The 19,315-nt window shown below is 58.7% G+C and overlaps 1 protein-coding gene across 1 annotated transcript in view; it reads right to left on the minus strand.

The window, feature by feature from the left end:
* GTF2H4 (general transcription factor IIH subunit 4) overlaps nucleotides 1–19,315 on the minus strand; it is a 42,688-nt gene that overhangs the window by 893 nt on the left and 22,480 nt on the right. The window contains 5 exon segments of the mRNA XM_040656653.2: nucleotides 5,979–6,057; nucleotides 6,193–6,240; nucleotides 11,340–11,470; nucleotides 12,970–13,102; nucleotides 16,264–16,347. Coding sequence (XP_040512587.1) covers nucleotides 5,979–6,057; nucleotides 6,193–6,240; nucleotides 11,340–11,470; nucleotides 12,970–13,102; nucleotides 16,264–16,347 — 475 coding nt within the window.

Raw genomic sequence — 19,315 nt, forward strand, 5'->3', positions numbered from 1 at the left:
CGTCCCTTGGGGACATCAACCCACGGAGGTGGCCCCAGTGATGGCCCCATAGAGGCCACCAACCTTTGGGGACATCCCTTGGGGACATCAACCCATAGAGGTGACCCCAATGATGACACCGACCCATGGAGGTGACCCCAATGATGCCACCAACCCTTGGGGACATCAACGCATAGAGGTGACCCCAATGATGGCATCGACCCATAGAGATGACCCCAATGATGGCACTGACCCATAGAGATGACCCCAATCATGATATCAACCCATAGAGATGACCCCAATGATGGCATCGACCCATGGAGGTGACCCCAATGATGGCATCGACCCATAGAGATGACCCCAATGATAGCATCGACCCTTGGGGACGTCCCTTGGGGACATCAACCCATAGAAGTGACCCCAATGATGGCACCGACCCATGGAGGTGACCCCAATGATGCCACCAACCCTTGGGGACATCCCTTGGGGACATCAACCCACGGAGGTGGCCCCAGTGATGGCCCCATAGAGGCCACCAACCTTTGGGGACGTCCCTTGGGGACATCAACCCATGGAGGTGACCCCAATGATGCCACCAACCCTTGGGGACATCCCTTGGGTACATCAATCCATAGAAGTGACCCCAATGATGGCACCGACCCATGGAGGTGACCCCAATGATGCCACCAACCCTTGGGGACATCAACCCATAGAGGTGACCCCAATGATGGCATCGACCCATGGAGGTGACCCCAATGATGCCATCGACCCTTGGGGACATCCCTTGGGGACATCAACCCATGGAGGTGACCCCAATGATGCCACCAACCCTTGGGGACATCAACCCATGGAGGTGACCCCAGTGATGGCATCGACCCATGGAGGTGACCCCAATGATGCCATCAACACATGGGGACGTCCCTTGGGGACATCAACCCATGGAGGTGACCCCAATGATGGTATCGACCCATAGAGATGACCCCAATGATGCCATCGACCCTTGGGGACGTCCCTTGGGGACATCAACCCATGGAGGTGACCCCAATGATGGCATTGACCCGTGGAGGTGACCCCAATGATGCCACCAACCCTTGGGGACATCAACCCATAGAAGTGACCCCAATGATGGTATCGACCCATGGAGGTGACCCCAATGATGCCATCAACCCTTGGGGACATCAACCCATAGAGGTGACCCCCGTGATGCCACCAACCCATGGAGGTGACCCCAATGATGGCATTGACCCATGGAGGTGACCCCAATGATGCCATCGACCCTTGGGGACGTCCCTTGGGGACATCAACCCATAGAGGTGACCCCAATGATGCCACCAACCCATGGAGGTGACCCCAATGATGCCATCAACCCTTGGGGACATCAACCCATGGAGGTGACCCCAATGATGGCACTGACCCATGGAGGTGACCCCAATGATGGCATCGACCCATAGAGGTGACCCCAATGATGGCATCGACCCTTGGGGACGTCCCTTGGGGACATCAACCCATGGAGGTGACCCCAATGATGGCATCGGCCCATGGAGGTGACCCCAATGATGCCACCAACCCTTGGAGACATCAACCCATGGAGGTGACCCCAATGATGGCATTGACCCATGGAGGTGACCCCAATGATGCCACCAACCCTTGGGGACATCAACCCATGGAGGTGACCCCAATGATGGCACCGACCCATAGAGATGACCCCAATGATGGCATTGACCCTTGGGGACATCCATGGAGGTGACCCCAATGATGCCACCAACCCATGGAGGTGACCCCAATGATGCCATCAACACATGGGGACATCCCTTGGGGACATCAACCCATGGAGGTGACCCCAATGATGGTATCGACCCATGGAGGTGACCCCAATGATGCCACCAACCCTTGGGGACATCAACCCATAGAGGTGACCCCAATGATGCCACCAACCCATGGAGGTGACCCCAATGATGCCATCAACACATGGGGACGTCCCTTGGGGACATCAACCCATAGAAGTGACCCCAATGATGGTATTGACCCATGAAGGTGACTCCAATGATGGCATCGACCCATGGAGGTGACCCCAATGATGCCACCAACTCTTGGGGACATCAACCCATAGAGGTGACCTCAATGATGGCACCGACCCATAGAGATGACCCCAATGATGGCATTGACCCTTGGGTACATCCCTTGGGGACATCAACCCATGGGATTGGTGACCCCAAGTGACCCCAATGATGGCATCGACCCATGGAGGTGACCCCAATGATGCCATCAACACATGGGGACGTCCCTTGGGGACATCAACCCATGGAGGTGACCCCAATGATGGTATTGACCCATGGAGGTGACCCCAATGATGGCATCGGCCCATGGGGACATCCCTTGGGGACATCAACCTATGGAGGTGACCCCAATGATGGCATCGACCCATAGAGGTGACCCCAATGATGCCACCGACCCTTGGGGACATCCCTTGGGGACATCAACCTATGGAGGTGGCCCCAGTGATGGCCCCAATGATGGCATCGATCCTTGGGGACATCCCTTGGGGACATCAACCCATAGAAGTGACCCCAATGATGGTAATGACCCATAGAGATGACCCCAATGATGGCATCGACCCATAGAGATGACCCCAATGATGGCACTGACCCATAGAGATGACCCCAATCATGATATCGACCCATAGAGATGACCCCAATGATGGCACCGACCCATGGAGGTGACCCCAATGATGCCACCAACCCTTGGGGACATCAACGCATAGAGGTGGCCCCAATGATGGCATCGACCCATAGATATGACCCCAATCATGATATCGACCCATAGAGATGACCCCAATGATGGCATCGACCCATGGAGGTGACCCCAATGATGGCATTGCCCCATAGAGATGACCCCAATGATGGCATCGACCCATGGAGGTGACCCCAATGATGGCATCGACCCATGGAGGTGACCCCAATGATGGCATCGGCCCATGGAGGTGACCCCAATGATGCCACCAACCCGTGGGGACATCAACCCATAGAGGTGACCCCAATGATGGCATCGACCCATAGAGATGACCCCAATGATGGCATCGACCCTTGGGGACGTCCCTTGGGGACATCAACCCATAGAAGTGACCCCAATGATGGTATCGACCCATGGAGGTGACCCCAATGATGCCATCAACCCTTGGGGACATCGACCCATGGAGGTGACCCCAATGATGCCATCAACACATGGGGACATCCCTTGGGGACATCAACCTATGGAGGTGACCCCAATGATGGCATCGACCCATAGAGATGACCCCAATGATAGCATCGACCCTTGGGGACGTCCCTTGGGGACATCAACCCATAGAAGTGACCCCAATGATGCCACCAACCCATGGAGGTGACCCCAATGATGGCACTGACCCATGGAGGTGACCCCAATGATGGCATCGGCCCATGGGGACATCCCTTGGGGACATCAACCTATGGAGGTGGCCCCAGTGATGGCCCCAATGATGCCACCAACCCTTGGGGACGTCCCCATAGAGGCCACCAACCCTTGGGGACGTCCCTTGGGGACATCAACCCACGGAGGTGGCCCCAGTGATGGCCCCATAGAGGCCACCAACCTTTGGGGACGTCCCTTGGGGACATCAACCCATGGAGGTGACCCCAATGATGGCATCGACCCATGGAGGTGACCCCAATGATGCCACCAACCCTTGGGGACATCAACGCATAGAGGTGACCCCAATGATGGCATCGACCCATAGAGATGACCCCAATCATGATATCGACCCATAGAGATGACCCCAATGATGGCATCGACCCATGGAGGTGACCCCAATGATGCCACCAACCCATGGAGGTGACCCCAATGATGCCACCAACCCGTGGGGACATCAACCCATAGAGGTGACCCCAATGATGGCACCGACCCATAGAGGTGACCCCAATGATGGCATTGACCCTTGGGGACATCAACCCATGGAGGTGACCCCAATGATGGCATCGACCCATAGAGATGACCCCAATGATGCCACCAACACATTGGGACATCCCTTGGGGACATCAACCTATGGAGGTGACCCCCAACCCATGGAGGTGACCCCAATGATGGCATTGACCCATGGAGGTGACCCCAATGATGGCATCGACCCATGGAGGTGACCCCAATGATGCCATCAACCCTTGGGGACATCAACCCACAGAGGTGACCCCAATGATGCCACCAACCCATGGTGGTGACCCCAATGATGGCATCGGCCCATGGGGACATCCCTTGGGGACATCAACCTATGGAGGTGACCCCAATGATGGCATCGGCCCATAGAGATGACCCCAATGATGCCATCGACCCTTGGGGACATCAACCCATGGAGGTGACCCCAATGATGCCATCAACCCTTGGGGACATCAACCCATGGAGGTGACCCCAATGATGGTATCGACCCATAGAGATGACCCCAATGATGCCATCGACCCTTGGGGACGTCCCTTGGGGACATCAACCCATAGAAGTGACCCCAATGATGCCACCAACCCATGGAGGTGACCCCAATGATGCCATCAACCCTTGGGGACATCAACCCATAGAGGTGACCCCAATGATGCCACCAACCCCTGGGGACGTCCCTTGGGGACATCAACCCATGGAGGTGACCCCAATGATGGCATCGACCCATGGAGGTGACCCCAATGATGGCACTGACCCATAGAGATGACCCCAATCATGATATCGACCCATAGAGATGACCCCAATGATGGCATCGACCCATGGAGGTGACCCCAATGATGCCACCAACCCATGGAGGTGACCCCAATGATGCCACCAACCCGTGGGGACATCAACCCATAGAGGTGACCCCAATGATGGCACCGACCCATAGAGGTGACCCCAATGATGGCATTGACCCTTGGGGACATCAACCCATGGAGGTGACCCCAATGATGGCATCGACCCATAGAGATGACCCCAATGATGCCACCAACACATTGGGACATCCCTTGGGGACATCAACCTATGGAGGTGACCCCCAACCCATGGAGGTGACCCCAATGATGGCATTGACCCATGGAGGTGACCCCAATGATGGCATCGACCCATGGAGGTGACCCCAATGATGCCATCAACCCTTGGGGACATCAACCCACAGAGGTGACCCCAATGATGCCACCAACCCATGGTGGTGACCCCAATGATGGCATCGGCCCATGGGGACATCCCTTGGGGACATCAACCTATGGAGGTGACCCCAATGATGGCATCGGCCCATAGAGATGACCCCAATGATGCCATCGACCCTTGGGGACATCAACCCATGGAGGTGACCCCAATGATGCCATCAACCCTTGGGGACATCAACCCATGGAGGTGACCCCAATGATGGTATCGACCCATAGAGATGACCCCAATGATGCCATCGACCCTTGGGGACGTCCCTTGGGGACATCAACCCATAGAAGTGACCCCAATGATGCCACCAACCCATGGAGGTGACCCCAATGATGCCATCAACCCTTGGGGACATCAACCCATAGAGGTGACCCCAATGATGCCACCAACCCCTGGGGACGTCCCTTGGGGACATCAACCCATGGAGGTGACCCCAATGATGGCATCGACCCATGGAGGTGACCCCAATGATGGCACTGACCCATAGAGATGACCCCAATCATGATATCGACCCATAGAGATGACCCCAATGATGGCATCGACCCATGGAGGTGACCCCAATGATGCCACCAACCCTTGGGGACATCAACGCATGGAGGTGACCCCAATGATGCCATCAACCCTTGGGGACATCAACCCATGGAGGTGACCCCAATGATGGCATCGGCCCATGGGGACATCCCTTGGGGACATCAACCCATGGAGGTGGCCCCAGTGATGGCCCCAATGATGCCACCAACCCTTGGGGACGTCCCCATAGAGGCCACCAACCCTTGGGGACACCCCCACCCCCCTTTTTGGGGCCCCCTTTGTCGTCCCCCCCCCCCCCCCCCCCGACTCCTCACCCTCGGAGAAGCGCAGGCGGTCCCTCTCCAACTCCCAGAGGCGGATCTGATCGGTGATGGTGGGGGGCAGCACCGGGCTCTGTGGGGTTTGGGGGGGAAGTGGGGGGGGGCACAGTGTGGGGAGGGGTCCCATGGCCCCCCCCCCCCCCCCTTTATTTTGGGGTCACCCCCCCCAAGACCCTCTTCCCCCCCCCCCCCCCAAATGGATGCTCACCTGCTTGGCCATGATGGGGTGCGCCCGCGTGCGCAGGAAGTGGATGATCTAAAGTGGGGGGGGGGGGGGGGGTGTTAATGGGGGACCCCAATACCTCATGGGTCACCCCAATACCTCATGGGTCACCCCAATACCCCACCGGTCACCCCAATACCCCATAATGCCAACCAGAACCCCCATGGGGCACCCCGATACCCCACGGGTCACCCCAATACCCCATAATGCCAACCAGAACCCCCATGGGGCACCCCGATACCCCACGGGTCACCCCAATACCCCATAAGGCCAACCAGAACCCCCATGGGGCACCCCGATATCCCATAGGGCACCCCAATACCCCACGGGTCACCCCAATACCTCATGGGTCACCCCAATACCCCACCGGTCACCCCAATAGCCCATAAGGCCAACCAGAACCCCCATGGGGCACCCCGATACCCCATAGGGCACCCCAATACCCCACGGGTCACCCCAATACCTCATGGGCCACCCCAATACCCCATAAGGCCAACCAGAACCCCCATGGGGCACCCCGATATCCCATAGGGCACCCCAATACCCCACGGGTCACCCCAATACCTCATGGGTCACCCCAATACCCCACCGGTCACCCCAATACCCCATAAGGCCAACCAGAACCCCCACGGGGCACCCCGATATCCCATAGGGCACCCCAATACCCCATGGGGCACTCCAATACCCCATAAGGCCAACCAGAACCCCCATGGGGCACCCCGATATCCCATAGGGCACCCCAATACCCCACGGGTCACCCCAATACCTCATGGGTCACCCCAATACCCCACCGGTCACCCCAATAGCCCATAAGGCCAACCAGAACCCCCATGGGGCACCCCGATACCCCATAGGGCACCCCAATACCCCACGGGTCACCCCAATACCTCATGGGTCACCCCAATACCCCATAAGGCCAACCAGAACCCCCATGGGGCACCCCGATATCCCATAGGGCACCCCAATACCCCACGGGTCACCCCAATACCCCATAGCTCAACCCAACACCCTACGGGGCACTCCAACACCCCACAGGACACCCCAACACCCCATGGCTCACCTCATAGGGCACCCCAACACCCTATAGGACACCCCAACACCCCATGGCTCACCCCATAGGGCACCCCAACACCCAATAGAGCACCCCAACACCCCATAGGGCACCCCGACACCCCATGGCTCACCCCATAGGGCACTCCAACACCCCATGGCTCACCCCATAGGGCACCCCAACGCCCCATAGGGTACCCCGACACCCCATGGCTCACCCCATAGGGCACCCCAACACCCCATGGCTCACCCCATAGGGCACCCCAACACCCAATAGAGCACCCCAACACCCCATAGGGCACCCCGACACCCCATGGCTCACCTCATAGGGCACCCCAACACCCCATAGCTTACCCCATAGGGCACTCACCCCACAGGACACCCCGACACCCCATGGCTCACCCCATAGGGCACTCCAGCACCCAATAGGGTACCCCAACACCCCATAGGGCACCCCAACACCCAATAGAGCACCCCGACACCCCATAGGGCACCCCATAGGGCACTCCAACACCCCACAGGACACCCCAACACCCCATGGCTCACCTCATAGGGCACCCCAACACCCCATAGGACACCCCGACACCCCATGGCTCACCCCATAGGGCACCCCAACACCCAATAGAGCACCCCAGCACCCCACAGGACACCCCGACACCCCATGGCTCACCCCATAGGGCACTCCAATACCCCATAGGGCACCCCAATACCCCATAGGGCACCCCAACACCCCATAGGGTACCCCAACACCCCATGGCTCACCCCATAGGGCACCCCAACGCCCCATAGGGCACCCCGACACCCCATGGCTCACCCCATAGGGCACTCCAACACCCCATGGCTCACCCCATAGGGCACCCCAACGCCCCATAGGGTACCCCGACACCCCATGGCTCACCCCATAGGGCACCCCAACACCCCATGGCTCACCCCATAGGGCACCCCAACACCCAATAGAGCACCCCAACACCCCATAGGGCACCCCGACACCCCATGGCTCACCTCATAGGGCACCCCAACACCCCATGGCTTACCCCATAGGGCACTCACCCCACAGGACACCCCGACACCCCATGGCTCACCCCATAGGGCACTCCAGCACCCAATAGGGTACCCCAACACCCCATAGGGCACCCCAACACCCAATAGAGCACCCCGACACCCCATAGGGCACCCCATAGGGCACTCCAACACCCCACAGGACACCCCAACACCCCATGGCTCACCTCATAGGGCACCCCAACACCCCATAGGACACCCCGACACCCCATGGCTCACCCCATAGGGCACCCCAACACCCAATAGAGCACCCCAGCACCCCACAGGACACCCCAACACCCCATGGCTCACCCCATAAGGCACTCCAACACCCCATAGGGCACCCCATAGGGCACCCCAACACCCAATAGAGCACCCCAACACCCCATAGGACACCCCAACACCCCATGGCTCACCCCATAGGGTACCCCAACACCCCATGGCTCACCCCATAGGGCACCCCAACACCCAATAGAGCACCCCGACACCCCATAGGGCACCCCGACACCCCATGGCTCACCCCATAGGGCACTCCAACACCCCACAGGACACCCCGACACCCCATGGCTCACCCCATAGGGCACCCCAACACCCAATAGAGCACCCCAACACCCCATAGGGCACCCCGACACCCCATGGCTCACCCCATAGGGCACCCCAACACCCCATAGGGCACCCCATAGGGCACCCCAACACCCAATAGAGCACCCCAACACCCCACAGGACACCCCGACACCCCATGGCTCACCTCATAAGGCACCCCAACACCCCATGGCTTACCCCATAGGGCACTCACCCCACAGGACACCCCGACACCCCATGGCTCACCCCATAGGGCACTCCAGCACCCAATAGGGTACCCCAACACCCCATAGGGCACCCCAACACCCCATGGCTCACCCCATAGGGTACCCCAACACCCCATGGCTCACCCCATAGGATACCCCAACACCCCATGGCTCACCCCATAGGGCACCCCAACACCCCATAGGGCACCCCATAGGGCACCCCAACACCCAATAGAGCACCCCAACACCCCACAGGACACCCCAACACCCCATGGCTCACCCCATAGGGCACCCCAACACCCCATAGGGCACCCCATAGGGCACCCCAACACCCAATAGAGCACCTCAACACCCCACAGGACACCCCGACACCCCATGGCTCACCCCATAGGGTACCCCAACACCCCATGGCTCACCCCATAGGGCACTCCAGCACCCAATAGGGTACCCCAACACCCCATAGGGTACCCCAACACCCCATGGCTCACCCCATAGGGCACTCCAACACCCCATAGGACACCCAAACACCCAATAGAGCACCCCGACACCCCATAGGGTACCCCGACACCCCATGGCTCACCCCATAGGATACCCCAACACCCCATGGCTCACCCCATAGGGCACTCCAACACCCCGCAGGACACCCCGACACCCCATGGCTCACCCCATAGGGCACCCCAACACCCCATGGCTCACCTCGTAGGGCACCCCAACGCCCCATAGGGTACCCCGACACCCCATGGCTCACCCCATAGAGCACCCCAACACCCAATAGAGCACCCCAACACCCCATAGGGTACCCCAACACCCCATGGCTCACCCCATAGGGCACTCCAACACCCCATGGCTCACCTCGTAGGGCACCCCAACGCCCCATAGCGTACCCTGACACCCCATGGCTCACCCCATAGGATACCCCAACACCCCATGGCTCACCCCATAGGGCACCCCAACACCCCATAGGGCACCCCATAGGGCATTCCAACACCCCACAGGACACCCCGACACCCCATGGCTCACCCCATAGGGTACCCCAACACCCCATGGCTCACCCCATAGGGCACCCCAACACCCAATAGAGCACCCCAACACCCCATAGGACACCCCAACACCCCATGGCTCACCCCATAGGGCACCCCAACACCCCATGGCTCACCCCATAGGGCACCCCCAACACCCAATAGAGCACCCCAACACCCCACAGGACACCCCAACACCCCATGGCTCACCCCATAAGGCACTCCAACACCCCATAGGGCACCCCATAGGGCACCCCAACACCCAATAGAGCACCCCAACACCCCATAGGGCACCCCGACACCCCATGGCTCACCCCATAGGGCACTCCAACACCCCATGGCTCACCTCGTAGGGCACCCCAACGCCCCATAGGGTACCCCGACACCCCATGGCTCACCCCATAGGATACCCCAACACCCCATAGGGCACCCCATAGGGTACCCCAACACCCCATGGCTCACCCCATAGGGCACCCCAACACCCAATAGAGCACCCCAACACCCCATAGGGCACCCCGACACCCCATGGCTCACCCCATAGAGCACCCCAACACCCAATAGAGCACCCCAACACCCCACAGGACACCCCGACACCCCATGGCTCACCTCGTAGGGCACCCCAACGCCCCATAGGGTACCCCAACACCCCATGGCTCACCTCGTAGGGCACCCCAACGCCCCATAGGGTACCCCAACACCCCATGGCTCACCCCATAGGGCACTCCAGCACCCAATAGGGTACCCCAACACCCCATAGGGCACCCCGACAACCCATAGGTCACCCCATAGGGCACCCCAACACCCCATAGGGCACCCCGACACCCCATAGGGCACCCCATAGGGTACCCCAACACCCCATAGGGCATCCTGACACCCCATGGCTTACCCCATAGGACCCCCCGCTGCCCCATAGGGTACCCCAACACCCCATGGCTCACCTCGTAGGGCACTCCAACGCCCCATAGGGCACTCCAACACCCCATAGGGCACCCCGACACCCCATGGCTTACCCCATAGGGCACCCCAACACCCCATAGGGCACCCCAACACCCCATGGCTTACCCCATAGGGCACCCCAACACCCCATAGAGCACCCCAACACCCAATAGAGCACCCCAACACCCCACAGGACACCCCAACACCCCATGGCTCACCCCATAGGGAACCCCCAGCCCCGCTTCCACCCGTCTGAGCGCTCCGGGCCCCCCGCTGTCCCCCACGTCCCCAATGTCCCCACCTGGTCAGCAGTGATCCCGTTGGCGATGGCCGCCTGCACGCTGTCCCGTGTCACCTGGGCCACCACCAGGTTGGGGAAACGGTACAGCAGCTCCGAGAAGAGAGCGATGAGAGCGATCTGCAGCTCCGAGTCTGGGGACGACGTGGGGACAGCGTGGGGACAGCGTGGGGACGTGGGGGGGATGGGGGGAATGGGGGGGGCTGAGGGACAGGGGGACGTTGCGGGGACATCTCATGGATGTGGGGATATGGGGACGTCGCGTGCAGGGGGACATGATGGGGACACCATGGGGGCGTGAGACATGGGGCGATGGGGACATGGGGACACCATGGGGACACCATGGGGACATCATGGGGACATCATGGGGACATGAGACATGGGGCGATGGGGACATGGGGACACCATGGGGGCGTGAGACATGGGGCGATGGGGACATGGGGACACCATGGGGACATCATGGGGACATCATGGGGACATGAGACATGGGGCAATGGGGTCATGGGGACACCATGGGGACACCATGGGGACACCATGGGGACATGAGACCCGGGGAATGGGGACATGGGGACACCATGGGGACACCATGGGGATATGGGGACACCATGGGGACACCACGGGGACATGAGACACGGGGAATGGGGACATGGGGACACCATGGGGATATGGGGACACCATGGGGACACCACGGGGACACGAGACACGGGGAATGGGGACATCATAGGGACATGAGACACGGGGAATGGGGACATGGGGACACCATGGGGACATCATGGGGACATCATGGGGACATGAGACATGGGGAATGGGGACACCATGGAGACATCATGGGGACATGAGACCCGGGGAATGGGGACATGGGGACACCATGGGGATATGGGGACACCATGGGGACACCATGGGGACATGAGACATGGGGCAGTGGGGACATGGGGACACCATGGGGACACCATGGGGACACCATATGGACACCATGGGGACATGAGACATGGGGCAATGGGGACATGGGGACACCATGGGGATATGGGGACACCATGGGGACATGGGGACACCATAGGGACATGAGACACGGGGAATGGGGATATGGGGACACCATGGGGATATGGGGACACCACGGGGACACCATAGGGACATGAGACACGGGGAATGGGGACGTGAAACACAGGGAATGGGGACATGGGGACACCATGGGGATATGGGGACACCATGGGGACACCATAGAGACATGGGGCAATGGGGACATGGGGACACCATGGGGACACCATGGGGACACCATAGGGACATGAGACATGAGAAATGGGGACATGGGGACACCATGGGGATATGGGGACACCACGGGGACATGGGGACACCATGGGGACACCATGGGGATACGGGGACACCACGGGGATACGGGGACACCACGGGGACACCACGGGGACATGAGACATGGGGCAATGGGGCAATGGGGACGCCATGGGGATATGGGGACACCACGGGGACACCATAGGGACATGAGACATGAGGAATGGGGACATGGGGACACCATGGGGATATGGGGACACCACGGGGACATGAGACATGGGGCAATGGGGCAATGGGGACACCATGGGGACATGGGGACCCCACGGGGACCCCCGGCCGTGCCACCCACCGGTGTAGGCGTAGATGCGGTAGTTGGTCTCCACCACGATGAAGCCGCGGGTGTCGGGCTCCGGTGGTGTCCCCGATGTCCCCGAGGCCAAAGCGATGGCCAATCGCGTGGGGTAGAAGCGGCGGGACCTGCGCTGTGGGGCCGAGATGGGTCCCCAGGTCCCACGTCCCCATAACGCCCCCATATCTCCGTGATATCCCCACGGCGTCCCCTTGAGCCCACGATGTCCCCATGACGTCCCCTTGACCCCACAATGTCCCCATGATGCCCCCATGACGTCCCCTTGACCCCACAATGACCCCACAATGTCCCCATGATGTCCCCTTGACCCTACAATGTCCCCATGATGTTCCCTTGACCCCACAATGACCCCACAATGACCCCACATCCCCATGATGTCCCCATGATGTCCCCTTGACCCTACAATGTCCCCATGATGTCCCCTTGACCCCACAATGACCCCACAATGTCCCCACATCTCCATGATGTCCCCATGATGTCCCCTTGAGCCCACAATGTCCCCATGATGCCCCCATGACGTCCCCTTGACCCCACAATGACCCCACAACGTCCCCATGATGTCCCCATGACGTCCCCTTGAGCCCACAATGTCCCCACGATGTCCCCTTGACCCCACAATATCCCCACAACGTCCCCATGACGTCCCCATGAAGTTCCCTTGACCCCACAATGACCCCACGATGTCCCCTTGACCCCACAATATCCCCACAATGTCCCCATGACGTCCCCTTTACCCCACAATGTCCCCATGATGTCCTCATGATGTCCCCTTGACCCCACGATGTCCACATGAAGTCCCCATGACATCCCCTTGACCCCACAATGACCCCACAACGTCCCCATGATGTCCCCATGACGTCCCCTTGAGCCCACAATGTCCCCATGATGTCCCCATGACGTCCCCTTGACCCCACAATGACCCCACAATGCCCCCATGACATCCCCTTGACCCCACAATGACCCCACAACGTCCCCATGATGTCCCCATGACCCCACCATGTCCCCACAATGACCCCATGACATCCCCTTGACCCCACAATGACCCCACAATGCCCCCATGACGTCCCCTTGACCCCACAATGACCCCACAATGTCCCCATGATGTCCCCACGATGTCCCCTTGACCCCACAATGTCCCCACATCTCCATGATGTCCCCATGATGTCCCCTTGAGCCCACAATGTCCCCATGATGCCCCCATGACATCCCCTTGACCCCACAATGACCCCACAATGTCCCCATGATGTCCCCATGACCCCACCATGTCCCCACAATGTCCCCATGACATCCCCTTGACCCCACAATGACCCCACAATGTCCACATGAAGTCCCCATGACATCCCCTTGAGCCCACAATGTCCCCATGATGTCCCCATGACGTCCCCTTGAGCCCACAATGTCCCCACAATGTCCCCATGATGTCCCCTTGACCCCACAATATCCCCACAACGTCCCCATGACGTCCCCATGAAGTCCCCTTGACCCCACAATGACCCCACGATGTCCCCTTGACCCCACAATGTCCCCACAATGCCCCCATGACGTCCCCTTGACCCCACAATGACCCCACAATGTCCCCATGATGTCTCCATGATGTCCCCTTGACCCCACAACGTCCCCACATCTCTATGATGTCCCCATGACGTCCCCATGAAGTCCCCTTGATCCCACAATGACCCCACGATGTCCCCTTGACCCCACAATGACCCCACAATGTCCCCATGATGTTCCCTTGACCCCATGATGTCCCCATGATGTCCCCACCTGTCCATGATGTCTCTATGATGTCCCCTTGACCCCACAATGTCCCCACATCTCTACGATGTCCCAACGATGTCCCCTTGACCCCACAATGACCCCACAATGTCCCCATGATGTCTCCATGATGTCCCCTTGACCCCACAATGACCCCACAACGTCCCCATGATGTCCCCATGATGTCCCCTTGACCCCACAATGACCCCACAATGTCCCCATGACGTTCCCTTGACCCCATGATGTTCCCTTGACCCCACAATGTCCCCATGATGTTCCCTTGACCCCACAATGACCCCACAATGACCCCACATCCCCATGATGTCCCCATGATGTCCCCTTGAGCCCACAATGTCCCCATGATGCCCCCATGACGTCCCCTTGACCCCACAATGACCCCACAACGTCCCCATGATGTCCCCATGACGTCCCCTTGAGCCCACAATATCCCCACAATGCCCCCATGACGTCCCCTTGACCCCACAATGACCCCACATCCCCATGATGTCCCCACGATGTCCCCTTGACCCCACAATGACCCCACAATGTCCCCATGATGTCCCCTTGACCCTACAATGTCCCCATGATGTTCCCTTGACCCCACAATGACCCCACAATGACCCCACATCCCCATGATGTCCCCATGATGTCCCCTTGAGCCCACAATATCCCCACAATGTCCCCATGACGTCCCCTTGACCCCACAATGACCCCACAACGTCCCCATGATGTCTCCATGATGTCCCCTTGACCCCACAATGTCCCCACATCTCTATGATGTCCCCATGATGTCCCCTTGACCCCACGATGTCTCCACGATGTCCCCATGACGTCCCCATGAAGTCCCCTTGATCCCACAATGACCCCACGATGTCCCCATGATGTTCCCTTGACCCCATGATGTCCCCATGATGTCCCCACCTGTCCATGATGTCTCTATGATGTCCCCTTGACCCCACAATGTCCCCACATCTCTACGATGTCCCAACGATGTCCCCTTGACCCCACAATGACCCCACAATGTCCCCATGACGTCCCCATGAAGTCCCCTTGACCCCACAATGACCCCACCATGTCCCCATGATGTCCCCACGACATCCCCTTGACCCCACAATGACCCCATATCTCCATGACGTCCCAATGACGTCCCCTTGACCCCACAATGACCCCACAATGTCCCCATGAAGTCCCCTTGACCCCACAATGACCCCACGATGTCCCCATGATGTCCCCACGACATCCCCTTGACCCCACAATGACCCCATATCTCCATGACGTCCCAATGACGTCCCCTTGACCCCACCATGACCCCACAATGTCCCCATGAAGTCCCCTTGACCCCACAATGCCCCCATGATGTCCCCACACAACCCCATGACGCCCCCCTTGTCCCAATGTCCCCACATCCCTATGATGTCCCCACACCTCCACCCCATCACGACCCCCCTACGCCCCCCCCCCCCCCCCCCATCCCCCTGCGCCCCACAGCGCCCCCCCCCGCTGCCCCCAGACGCCCACCTTCCTCTGGAACACCAACCCGAACTCCCTCAGGTGCTGCAGGAAGGTCAGCAGGGAGTCGCTCATCCCCTCCACCGAATAGTCCTGGGGGGACACAGCACTTCACACCCGGCAACAACACCCTAAAATACCCCACAACACCCCACACTGCCCCACAACCCAATAACACCCCAACAACACCCAACAGCAACTCAATAACAACCCAACAACACCCAATAACACCCCAACAACCCACCAACACCCAACAGCAACTCAACAACACCCCACAACACCCAACAACAACACCCCAACAACAACCCAACAACACCCAATAATACCCAACAACCCAACAACACCCCACAACAACACCCCAACAACCCACAACAGCCCAACTGCAACCCAACAACCCCCCAACACCCAATAACACCCAACAACACCCCACAACACCCCAACAACACCCCAACAGCAACCCAGCAACACCGCACAACACCCCACAACACCCCACCAACAACCCAACAACAACCAACAACAACTCAACAACCCAACAACACCCAACAACCCCCAATAACACCCGCTAACACCCAACAACCCAATAACAACCCAACATCAACCCAACATCCAACAACTCACAACCCACCGACACCCAACAGCAACCCAACAATACCCCACAACAACACCCCAACAACACCCCACGACACCCCAACAGCAACCCACAACAACCCGACACCCAACAACCCACCGACACCCAACAGCACCCAACAACACCCAACAACCCAACCACCACCACCAACACCCAACAACAACCCAACAACACCCCAACAACCCACAACACCCCAACAACACCCCAACAACCCACCAACACCCCAACAACAACCAACAGCAACCCACAACAACCCGACACTCAACAACCCACAACCCACCGACACCCCAACAACCCACCAACACCCAATAACACCCCACCAACACCAATACCCAACAACACCCCAACAACACCCCAACAACCCACCAACACCCCAACAGCAACCCACAACCCGACACCCAACAACCCACCGACACCCAACAGCACCCAACAACACCCAACAACCCAACCACCACCACCAACACCCAACAACAACCCAACAACACCCTAAAACACCCCAACAACACCCCAACAACCCACAACACCCTAAAACACCCCAACAACAACCCAACAACACCCCAACAACACCCAATAACACCCCAACAACCCACCAACACCCCAACAACAACCAACAGCAACCCACAACTACCCGACACTCAACAACCCACAACCCACCGACACCCCAACAACCCACCAACACCCAATAACACCCCACCAACACCAATACCCAACAACACCCCACAACACAACACCCCAACAGCACCCCAACAACCCACCAACACCCCAACAACACCCAACAGCAACCCACAACAACCCAACACCCAACAACCCACCGACACCCAACAGCACCCAATAACACCCAACAACACCCAACAACCCACAACACCCCAACAACACCCCAACAACAACCCAACAACACCCTAAAACACCCATTAACACCCAACAACCCACCAACACCCCAACAACAACCAACAGCAACCCACAACAACCCGACACTCAACACCCAACAACCCACCGACACCCCAACAACCCACCAACACCCAATAACACCCCACCAACACCAATACCCAACAACACCCCACAACACAACACCCCAACAGCACCCCAACAACCCACCAACACCCCAACAACACCCAACAGCAACCCACAACAACCCGACACCCAACAACCCACCGACACCCAACAGCACCCAACAACACCCAACAACCCAACCACCACCACCAACACCCAACAACAACCCAACAACACCCCAACAACCCACAACACCCCAACAACACCCCAACAACCCACCAACACCCCAACAACAACCAACAGCAACCCACAACAACCCGACACTCAACAACCCACAACCCACCGACACCCCAACAACCCACCAACACCCAATAACACCCCACCAACACCAATACCCAACAACAACCCACAACACAACACCCCAACAGCACCCCAACAACCCACCAACACCCCAACAACACCCAACAGCAACCCACAACAACCCAACACCCAACAACCCACCGACACCCAACAGCACCCAATAACACCCAACAACACCCAACAACCCAACCACCACCAACACCCAACAACAACCCAACAACACCCTAAAACACCCCAACAACACCCCAACAACCCACAACACCCCAACAACACCCCAACAACACCCCAACAACACCCAATAACACCCAACAACCCACCAACACCCCAACAACAACCAACAGCAACCCACAACAACCCGACACTCAACAACCAACAACCCACCGACACCCCAACAACCCAACAACACCCAATAACACCCCACCAACACCAATACCCAACAACACCCCACAACACAACACCCCAACAACACCCCAACAACCCACCAACACCCCAACAGCAACCCACAACAACCCGACACCCAACAACCCACCGACACCCAACAGCACCCAACAACACCCAACAACCCAACCACCACCACCAACACCCAACAACACCCCAACAGCAACCCAACAATACCCCACAACAACACCCCAACAACACCCAATAACACCCAACAACCCAACAACACCCAACAGCAACCCAACAACACCCCACAACACCCCAACAACCCCCAATAACACCCGGTAACACCCAACAACCCAACAACAACCCACCAACAACCCACAACAACCCAACACCCAACAACTCACAACCCACCGACACCCAACAACAACCCGACAACTACAACAACACAACAACACAACACCCAATAACACCCAATAATAACCCAACAACCCAACAACCCACAACAACCAACAACCCAACAACAACCCAACAGCAAACCACAACAACCCAACACCCAACAACCCGCTGACACCCAACAGCAACCCAACAACACCCCACCAACACCCTAAAACACCCCACAACGCCCCACAACCCAATAACACCCAACAACAACCCAACAACACCCTAAAACACCCCAACACCCCAACAACCCACAACAAC

Source organism: Gallus gallus (assembly GCF_016699485.2).
Source record: "Gallus gallus isolate bGalGal1 chromosome 16 unlocalized genomic scaffold, bGalGal1.mat.broiler.GRCg7b 16_unloc2, whole genome shotgun sequence".
Classification (NCBI taxonomy): Eukaryota; Metazoa; Chordata; class Aves; order Galliformes; family Phasianidae; genus Gallus; species Gallus gallus.